This window comes from Amblyomma americanum, chromosome 5 (genome assembly GCF_052857255.1).
Source record: "Amblyomma americanum isolate KBUSLIRL-KWMA chromosome 5, ASM5285725v1, whole genome shotgun sequence".
NCBI classification, from domain to species: Eukaryota; Metazoa; Arthropoda; class Arachnida; order Ixodida; family Ixodidae; genus Amblyomma; species Amblyomma americanum.
Window position 1 is genome coordinate 173394853 of NC_135501.1, and position 11140 is coordinate 173405992.

An 11140-nucleotide genomic window follows, 5' to 3' on the forward strand; every position below is an offset into this window, starting at 1 on the left:
ATATATATATATATATATATATATATATATATATATATATTATATATATATATATATATATATATATATATATATATATATATATATATATGGTTAGAGCTCTTGGCAAAAAGCTGCCGGGGCAGCTTGACGAGGCCCAAGAGACCATAACAAGGTAGAGCAGTGCAGATACATGATTGCAATATGACAGCAAAGCAATATTATATGCAATGTTATATACAAGGAAAACGCGGCTAGTGTATACAATACAAAAACTGGACTCTGTATAGAACTGAACATATTACATGTTCAAAAACCAGCTATCGTAGGCGACGTAATCATGCAATGGACTTCAATATTTGATAAAGAAACACAATGTGATCAAAATCTGGACAGACATTTAGGTTTTTGCAATGCATTTAGAAGTTGTTCCCGCAAGTCGTTTCTTGTGGGCTTAGCGTTAACTTAAACTTGTTTAACAGTGAAGGGAGGTTATGTTTCAATGACTGGTTCTTATAATTTGTTAGGAAACGCGGGAACGTGCCAGTTTTCTGTGTTTTCGTGTGGATACGGCTGGTTCGTGGGGCTGTAGTGAAGCGGCGGCAATTAAAAAATCACGAAATGACTTAGTCAAAGAGAAGTATGTACGCAAAATTCGGAAATCGTGTAATGAAAAGACAGGAATGACCTTATAGGTTGCGAAAAGCGGGCCTGGTATGTGCTAAGCGTTCATGATCCCCGATGTATCGTATGTATCGATGTTCTTTTTTTGGATTGTAAAATATTTTGTTTATTTGTGTTGGTTGCGGTGCTCCAGACAAGATTACAATAGCTGATATGTGAAGCAAATAAGGCATGGTATATTTGGAGCTTAACACGTGTTGGAAGGAAAATGCGACAACGCGAGACGACTCCAGCTACAGCGGAGATTTTTTTTACATATATTAGCAGCATGAGTGGGACTTCGGGACAATATATATCCCCTGTCCTGAAAATCAATACCGCTGTTATCAAATGAAAACTGAACAATTGTGAGCACGTAACGACAGCAATCTCCGGCACACCTCGCACAATAGACAAGCAAGAAACCGTATACGGCTGAGATGAATGCCGAAATGAGCACGCAGGTAGTGATGTTCCTTTGGCCGACCGGTGCGCATAGCTCGCACCGTGAAGTTGACTACTCCGTTTCTTTCTATCTCTCCACTTATTTTTTTCACACATACCTTAATTGCTGCAATTCAGCTCCTCGATAGCTACTGAATCGCAATACGATACACAATCATTGTGAACGAACACTCGTTTCTTGTGAGTTTCATTTTTCATCCTTGGACACGTGACAAGGCAGAACGAATCCGCAACAGCGTCCCTGTCGTCTGCTTCTCACTATTGTTTTGTTCCCTGGCAGACGGCGCCGTGGCTAGAGTCGTCTGCTCCAGCAGGTCTGCATATAGCAGACGTTCAGTTTTCTGGTCGTTGCTAATGCGCGTCTCTTCTGCCGCGCTTTTTTTTTTCATCCTTTCATTCCTTCCCTGTCTCGTTTTTTTTTTTTTGCTTTTGCCTTATGACGACTGCTCTGCGTGCAAGTCAATCTTCCGAGAAGCAACGTTTGTGTGCGTACATTTTTGCGCGCGGTGGCCGCATCTGGAAGGGGACCGTATAGTAACCGACACAAACGGAGGGAAGGAAAGGGCAGAGAAAAACGACCCGGATATATAAGCCGATCTTTGAGAAAGGAAGTACACCGGCGCTCGAGAAAAGATAAGGAAAGTGCGCGCAAACAAAGACGAGACAAGCCAAGTCACTAAGAGGTAAACCGACCACCGGTGTACTGCTACACATATTTCGCTGTATAGGTACGCCTGCTCCAAGACCCCGGTCCTCTCCCGGCTCCCGCGCGAGGCGTTTTTGCTGGGTGCTCCGGATGAAAAAAACAAACTGTACGTAAAGCAAAAACGCGGAAAACGATAGACAAAACGCCGAAATACCCGCGCGCCAAGCAGGGCAGCCAGCCATGACGACGCAGCCGCGCCGTGTTAGCGCGCCGGAACAGATTTTATCGCGATCTACCACCGCTGCCTCGATCATCACTCATGGTGCCTCCCCCGCACACCCCCTGCAGTCTTCTTCTTCCCCCAAAAAACTACATACGCCGCATCTTCCCTTCGCTGACGCACCACCATTTCCGCTGCGCTGCTGCGTCTTTGCGTTTTTAGTCGCTCGTTTCGCCTATACATCACCCGCCCGCCGACACCGAAAGGAACAGGCCGCGTGCTCTTCCGCGGATTGGAAGCCTATACGATCGCCCTTGCCGATGTCCGGCGATGCCCGTATGTGTATACGGTGAAACGCGGTCAGAATAGAGGGGGGGGGGGGGGGGGTTGCTATTTGCTGCCGTCCCATCAAACCGGTCCGGGGACAACAGTATACAGCGGTGAGGTAGTACGTACAGTTAGGTGTGAAAAGATGGGATGGAAAGGGCCGTCCAAGACGAAATGTGTTACTGGAAGTTTAAGATTTAAGGGGGTTTAACGTCCTAAAGCGACTCAGGCTATGTGGGACGCCGTAGTGAAGGGCTCCAGAAATTTCGACCACCTGGGGTTCTGCACTGACATCGCACAGTACACGGGCCTCTAGAATTTCGCCTCCATCGAAATTCGACCGCCGCGGCCGGGATCGAACCCGCGTCTTTCAGGTCAGTAGCCGGGTGCCATAACCACTAAGCCACCGCGGTGGTTGTTACTGATAGTGAAGCGCGAAACGCACAGCTTTCTACACCACTAAAACAACAAAAAAATGCAAAGGTGATATCTCGATCGGTTTGCTTAAAATTCCGACCCGAAATGCAAGAGGCGCAGCTAACAGTAATTTGAATCTGCCTGTATCTCGTATAATCAATACGGAAAGAGGCCTGTGAAATTTATACTGGGGCCTTAGTTTGGAATTCCTACCAGTACACATAAAGCTAGCTCCTTATTTTAAGTCAGCTGCAAAGAAGTGTTTTTTTTTTAATTTTTGATAGATAGGTACGTATCTTACCATTTCTTGAAAAGGCTACGAACCAATATCTTCGTCAAGCGGTTATCTAGCCCAGTGTGGTAGACGCTTCATTTACACAGCCTCACATATCGCCCCCTGAATGTACTAAGTTATGCATTTCTCAGTCATTTTTTGCACGAAAAAAAAAGTGTACAACAGTCCTGTTTGGCTTGTTGCCCGTTTTATTGATTACGCTGGCCATGACACAGGCTATCTGTGACGTAAGGCGTCAAAGTCAAAGTTGAAACGCGTCTTAACTTGGACCCGCTATTCTAGCCAATGGTCACTGACCCGCTAACTGCTTTGTATTTTGCACAACTTGGTATAAATAAATACAAATATAAACAAAATAAATTCGTACTCCAGCCGCACACGGAGGTTCACGAAACATCGCAAGCAGTTTATATGCTCGATGCGCAAGAATGGTATGTCCCGGTGCTCATAGGACAAACCGGAAGCTGTATGCCTAAGTGACAGGCTAAATGAATAACACAGGAATTAGGTGGAACTACACAGAAATGGTCACCTGTGCATGTCCTGTCATTACTCTCCCTGAAAACCCTACAAGCCGTTGTTCAGCAAATGTGTCGCCGAAGCCAAGAACAGAGACAGCGATACACCAGTGAGCTTACAGAGGCGAATCTGACTCTATAGAGAAGGACCGAATTACTTTACCGTAGCATCCGTAAATATCTTGGACAAAGAAGTGGCGTTCGTGAGTGGCACTATGGACGCATCTCTTCCTTTTATTTTGTGTGCTCGTTTGAGTACCTACGCGTGTTGAGAGTAATAATACTCGTTCGGAAAGTTGTCGCTGTGTGTGTGTCCCTTTCCCACGCCCTTTTCGTTTCGCCGTGGAATACATTCGCCAGTACACGTACAAGAACGAGCTCTTTTGAGCAGGTATGCGTCTGGATCCAACGCAGGTTCGGCAGGAAATGAAGAGCGCAGAGATGACTTCTTCCAGCTAGACGAGCCAGAGCATGCGACTGAGCCTGTGAGGTGGAGCATCGTGAAAGAAAGACAAGAGCTACAAAGGCGCGTTGTTTCTGACTGCGTGCGAGGAAAATTACGCGGTGCAGAAGAGACGAGACATGGGAAAAAAGAAAGCTGTTCTCTTTTTCTCTCCTGTATTATTTGGTACACTCTGGATACGAATACGCCTATATAGGTGTAAAAAAGGAGTATGCCGTCCCCTAGCACTCCCTTTTACAAAAGGGAGAGTGCTTTCTGTTTAGAGTGTATAGCGCCGTTTAAAACATGAATACCTGCAAACTCCCCCGACTTTCTATGCTTCTGCTGGAACTGGAAAGCAATGCCGACTTTCCGAATATGTCGCGTCAGTGTACTACACGCAAAGACTACCTCGTGTAACCAAACAAAGGTGGGCTAAAAACCTCCGAGTCTTGGCAAAACTTACTAGAAACTTTATTTTTAAATGCTCATTACCTACTTTGCGATACTTTCAAACCAGGAAGAACAACTTAATGAACATCCCTCGTAGAACGTCGTCACCAACTAATAATGTATTGAACGAACTACGATTATGTCTGCCCTTATTCAAAGATGCCAATAAACTGCAGCTTGTGGCAGGCGTTATTTTTGGGGCGCAAAACGAACTGGTGGCATCAGTAACGAAAAGTCGTCTCGGTATAACGCGAGACAGCAAAAGTAACACACCTCCTTTACTAGAACAATCGCGCGCGAAATCACTATGCTGCCTTGACTCTGTCTGATTTGTTGCCAGTACCATTTACGCGGGAAATTACAACGTGTTCAACAGAAATAGTGACAACTTTGGCTCGTGGGACACACTACGTCCCTTTCGCTGTTGGAGATCAACAGTACGGTCAAAAGTGCGAGTTTCTGCACGTTCATTTATGTACATTGCACGGTGCTATCGCGACAAACACAAACAGGACGGGCGGTGACACCTTCCTTACCTGCCTAGCCTGTTCCTCCGCTACGTGTGGTAAAAAGATGCACAAGCTTTGAAGTGGAATATGTAGCACGTGTATTTTACAAACTTCCTTCTCTAGCGCAACTAATTGAGCAGACGCACCCATAACGGGTATCGCACCCACGTCCTTTCGGCAGAGCACAATTAAGAGATTTTCCAGCGGCGAAGAACAATCAACACTGCGCATACACACCGCAGCCAGCTCACACTAGTTTTTTTGTTGTTTTATTATAATTTTTTCTATTTTTTTTTTTCATTTCACGGGCCGCCTGTAGAGCGTGCCCTCACTGTAAGGCACCCAAGTAAGAAGGCAAAGCCCGCTTTTCGAACAACGAAAGATAAATGGATACAATAGTTTCGAGTGAACAAAGCACGAATAAAACGCGTCAAATCACATCCGAAGGTAACAAATGCACCAGCTATCGTCTCCTGGCAACTGTATGTGCGCGTTCCGTGCCGCTGCAGCGGCATAATGGCGGCGAACTCAGGGCAAAAACATGGGCCTGCACTTTCATCTGCCGTTCGAATGACGTCCTACAGCGGGTACTTAATTGCCCTACAGGGGCGTTTAGTTTTTGTTTAGCGTAAGCGCTGAGCGATAAAACGAGGAGAAAGAGGGCGCTTTCGTTGCGCAAAATGATGGCGATCGGCACTTTGTTCGGGGCTAGCGCTGGGCTTTTCGGACAACCCAACGTGTCGAGATTTCGGAGCTCGTTAAAGGGGAGGAGACACTAAATTTTGTCTAGGATTTTTTTTTTTGCTTTGGAATGATGCGTTTGACATCAGTAAACACGAACCATTACGTCGAATTCACCAGCGCTAAATAAATCATTTGTAATTGAATTTATTTAGTGCCGTAGCCCAGCTAGTAGGCGGTAGCACTACTAGGAATTGCCAGGTGTGTACACCTGGAAAGCCTTCACCTGGGTGAAGGTGACGGCCTTTAGGCCTTAACTCAGGTCTTTACCGAAAGGCCTTTAGGGTGAAGACCTTATGGTAAAGGCCTTAAGGATGAATTCCTTCCGGGACCTGGCGGACCTTTACTCGGGTCTTTACCCAAAGGCCTTTGGGGTGAAAGCCCTCACGGTAAATGTCTTCCGGGCAAAGGCCTTTAGGTCAAACGCCTTTAGCACTTAAGGACCTTTAGTGCCCACCTTAGCTAGTGCTACCACAGGATATTCCGCGCTTAGCCATGCTAAACCGACTGCTCTCTCTTTAACGATGTTGTTTCAGATTCGATTTCAGGTTCGCGAAAGATAGTCGTAACGTCACAAGTGAGTATGAGGTTGCGTGGGGCATACAAGATCTACGATAAAGTGCCTGTTTTGCCGTTTTAATTCACGCCAACTCATACGCTGAACTGCTTCAGATGCCGGAAGGACAACGACTGGACACAGAGCGATTATATTAGTTTCCGTGCACCTCACGTGATCTGTGGCGTCGCAACCACCATTCGGTTACTGAAATGGAAGGGGAAACTGCATGGGAAAAAAAAATTCAATTATGAATTATTTACTGAGCGTACGCGAATTTCACGCGGTGATCCGCGCTTACTAATGTCTTGCGCATAATTCCAAAGCAGGAATACATTGGGGAAAAAAAAATTGGTGTTTCTACTCCTTCAATAGCCATAACACACGTTTTCGTCAGGATACCTTTCGCTAGTGGAAATCTGACAAATTCGGGGCCGCGGGCTTCATTGCCTAAAATGGTCCTTCAACGCGTGAAAATAACGATAAAACAACTTCATTACAGAACGTCGTCCCATTGTCAACACATCAGGGCCAACCGCCTAGCACCTCCTACCGTGGCATCGCGAGTGGCTGACAGGTGCAAGGCGGTTGACAGCGACGTCACAACAGTAGGCCCACGCCTGGAGCCTATCTGCTCTGCGGCGAATTTGCCGCCTCGTTCGCGAGTTGTGTCCGCCAATAACTCGCTCGCTTTCGTGTCCAACCTTGTTTTTCCAGACCTATGTGCCACATGTTCCTGGACACAGGAGCTTCACAGTCACAACGGCTGCAGTATAGTGACGACATTGCGAGGCGGAAGCAAAAAAAAAAAAGAATAACGCATTCAACTTCACTGCCGTTTACAAACAGCGACTCTTCGATTCTTTCCTCCAAGGACACGAATTATCTCAGGAAAGAAGTGCCCAAAAGAAGAAGAAAAAAGTTCAACGCGCCGTAGCCTTGACCGCAGTCCAAATAAGTGTTTTTCACAAAGAGCCGCTCTCCCGTCCAGACTGCTGAGTGCGAATGTCTCTCCGAGTCGCAAAATGCGAGTTGACAGGCCTGCATAAAGACACACACACGCACACTGGCAGTAGAGGCGCCGGCGCAAGTATAAGGTTCGAACAAAACAATTCGCGCGAAATGCCGAAACGCACACAGGCTGCGCATACGCAGCACAAAGTGCTACAGGGCGGAACAATGCAAAGATGGCGGGAAAAAAAAAATTAAACATCGGGAGCGAACACCTGCAGCCGCGCTGGCCGTTTCTGAAGAACGGACAATCGCCTTTGTGTTTTTGTTCCGGTCTGTGTTTGCGTATAGAGCATGTGTGGAGCTCCGACGCGCTGTCCCGACGTGTGAACGAGCAGCTTTGCAAATAGAACGACGGCCGACATAAAAATGCTTGCAACAACTCTATATGAGTGTAAATTCTATAATACGGGCTACGGTTGCGCTAAGGTGGTCTATATATGCGTGGTGTTTCGCACGCACCCATCTTTGCAAGCGCATATGTTGCACGTGCATATCTCGTATGACTCCTGTATACGTCATAACTATGGCGACAGGCACAGAGGGGTTGTCCCTGTAGCCTACCTTGTGACCAACCATATATGGCAAGGCCTAAGATTTTCCTGAGATAAACACCCTAAGAAAACATTGCAAAATGTTTCCCTGGGGTGGAACACTCGACAGACAGGTAGGGTAAAAGGTGCTCCTGTGGTTGAATTTTTTTATATTTTGTAGCGTATATAGTCGACCAACTGAAAACACACAGATTTTAAGGAAACCCACCTGCCAAGAGCCGTATATATGATGGATGGGGTCACACTAATCCACGACGAAGAAAAAAGACCCCCCCCCCCCCCCCCCTACCCCCCTTTTCACCTTTACGCAGAAGTCTTCGACTCGTAGTTCCGAAGCTGCTCCGCAGTCATATCGCGTTTCAGCGCATCTGCTTATTAGCGAAGCAATGAGCATCGATTTTTCTTCCCTTTTCTTAGCTGGACGCAAAAGCGGAAGATTGCTTCCTCGTAATGACGCGTACTGGTTCTAGTGAAATCCAACAGCACCGCTATATGTGGTAACTAAAATCAATGCGTGACCTGCTGGGATCGATTGGCACAGAGCTCTTCCTTTAGTATCTCTTTTTATTACGGTACAGGACTTGGTGGTCTGTCCTCACGGGTATGGTCATTCATGGCGGCATTGGCTCACGGTAGCAGACGACACCGGTCATTCGCGGAAGGCCTGTTTTACCTATGGTTGCAGGCGATGCTGTGTTCTGTTATTGTCGTTCAAAGTATTTTTCTTCCCGTCGACGACAACAACAGGTTGACCGCACTGTCGTCTCTGGCTTTTCTAGGCTCGGCAGTAGATTTCCGGATGACGTGACGGCTTCGGACGCCGGAAAACCGAGAGATTATATCACCACGGGCGTGACGTCACTGTTGAAGGTGCCACTAGCTGACAAGCCTGAGCGCGCAATGCTCAATACCGGTGTTCGACCGTATTGTCTCTGTAACTGAATGAAAAAAAAAAGAAAGGCAGAGAGACGCGAAGGCTACATTTAAGCACGTGTGCCTGAAGGAAAGTGTGTTGAAAATATCCGTGAAGGCACATGTGCCTTCGGTGAAAGTTTCCGAAGTTTCAGTAACGACATGAGACTGTTTAGAAATTCTCTAGAATTTCAGCGTATCCAAACTGTAGCAGACGGCATGCGTTCATTTAGGGCGTAGCAAACGGCACACGCAAAATGGTAGCAGTCGGCATGCTGTCGTCTGCTACACTTTGCATACGCCGTCTGCGACGCGATAAACGAACTCATACCAATCCGATACTCTACACTTCAACAGCGCGTTCAACGTCTCCTTGTTCACCTGGGAACGAGAACACCTGAGGCCAAAAGGCATAAGAAGGAGCTGTTTGCTCGAAGGTTCAGAAGAAAAAAAAAAGAAAATATAGACATACCGCGTTTGCATAACGTTTGCAGACGACCATCGTATGAGTACAGACAGAACTTCCAGCGCGATAAGCTAACATATATAATAATGACCCGCCGTGTTCGCATCGACTTTGTTTCGGCCCGCCGGGCTGATATCACGCGACATCGATCACTTTCGACGCAGGGAGAGTTACGTGGTCTCGAATAACCGGTGGGAAATAGAACCGCGCAGCTTTGTCTTTGAAGTGAATCGAAGCAAAAGAGAACAATCATGGAAGACCAGTTGCAATCATTACGCGCCGGAATTAATTAAATACAGTATATAACCAAAGCTAACGACACTAGCCGCAAACGATATGTGATAGTGCGGGCAGTGCACCGCACTATTAAAGGGCAAAGAGCGCTATGTAACGAAGATATATGGGAGTCGCAATCAAGGCGGTAAAATGACGTACCGGGAAACGGCTGGCTATCTGGATTAACGCGAAGCAGCCGCAAAGTTAAGGCACTACCAAGACCGTGAACGCTCATTCAAGAAAAAGAAAAGCGATCTGAGGGTGTAAGAACGGAGCCAGTTTTAAGGGTCCTTTATTACACACGATCCACGATCGAGTTGTATTCCTCGATCAAGAAGTCAGCGCACGGGCCTTCAGACAGAAACGTTTTGAGGGCACCCTGACGGGACGAGCCCCACAAGCGTCGACGTAATGAACTAAGCAGGCACCGATCGTTACACAGGCACCGTGGCAGGGCGCGGGAGTGCGGCGCCGAAGCTCACCTTACGGCAGACGATCTGGTTGGGGTTCTCCTCGCCGGTCGGGGCGGCTGCGGCGGTGGCCGAGCCGCTGGCCTGGCTGTTGCCCCCTCCGCCTCCTCCTCCCCCGCCGGTGTCCGTCTTGCGACGGTAGGCCATGGCCAGGCGTTCGCGCGGTGCCACGGTGCGGCCCAAGTCTAGCCTCGGCGCCGTGGTGACGAGGCGCGGCCCATTCCAGCGGGACCAGCAAGCTCGCGGGCCGCGCGCGAGCCACCAGCGCGACGCCTGCGGCCGCCGATCCAGCACACACACACTCAGCGTCGCTCGCTGTCTCTCGCAACAACACTCGGGCGCGCGCGCACCGCTGTGCACACTCTTCCTCCCGGCGGCGAGTCTTCCTCGGACCGGAGGCCCAGTCGAGCGGTGAAAAGCACAGCCGCGAAAAAAAAGTAGGGAAGGTCACACGTCGGCGCACCAAACGGGAGAGCACACACTGCAGCGCGGCGCTGGGAAGCCTGCCGACCTCCCTGTCGGCCCGGCGGGAGCGAAGTCGCGCCGCCTCCGCCGCCGCCGCCGGCGGCGACTTCCGACGTTAGGCCTCGCGGCGAGCCCCGGTATCGCTAGCTCGGTCGCGGAGGAAAAGCGCGCTCTTTCGAGTCGGAGTCGGCGGCGTTTTCACGGCCGGGGTGACGGTGACTGGCGCGCGCGAGAGCGACCTCCCTTAGGCCTAACGTTCGCTCCCCATCATCGCCGCGCTCCCGTGGAGCTGCTGCTGCTGCCCCTGCTCGCGGTGCTCCACGCAGCGTCGCCGGCGCACGGAGGCGAGCCACGGAAGATGCGGCGATCGTCGGCGGCGGGCAGCCGCGCTCCCGCGAGCCCGTTGCGGCGGCATTATCATCGCACTCGGCGCTTGGCAGCAGCGGCGGAGGGGTTAGCGGGGGACGTCTGTGCACCGTGCGTCGTCGATCGGTGCGGCTGCCGCCGATGCGCTGGGATACAGGCAGCCCCGAGCAGTTCCGACGCGGCGCTACGGCGGCTGATCTCTCGCCGCGGCTATTCCCGGGCCGTTAGCGATGTCCGCCGCCGCATTTTGATGCCGATCACGCACGACACCACACGCACACGCGCGCGAGCGCCCGCTGAAGGGAAAACACGAATAAAACGAAACGGCGAGCGAGGGCCAGCAGCTGACCCAGCGGCCGTTTACAAACAAAAACGCGCAAAACCGAAAC

At 49.5% G+C, this 11140-nt stretch overlaps 1 protein-coding gene across 2 annotated transcripts in view; it reads right to left on the reverse strand.

Annotated features, from left to right (window-relative positions):
• Positions 1-11127, reverse strand: part of RSG7 (Regulator of G-protein signaling 7) — a 72185-nt gene extending 61058 nt beyond the window's left edge. Inside the window, exon 1 of one of the 2 annotated variants that reach the window (XM_077665811.1) lies at positions 9933-11127. In XM_077665811.1, coding sequence (XP_077521937.1) covers positions 9933-10067 — 135 coding nt within the window. In that variant the 5' untranslated portion in view covers positions 10068-11127. The remainder of the gene's footprint in view (positions 1-9932) is intronic. The other variant, XM_077665812.1, reaches the window with a different exon arrangement.
• Positions 11128-11140: the final 13 nt, after the last annotated feature.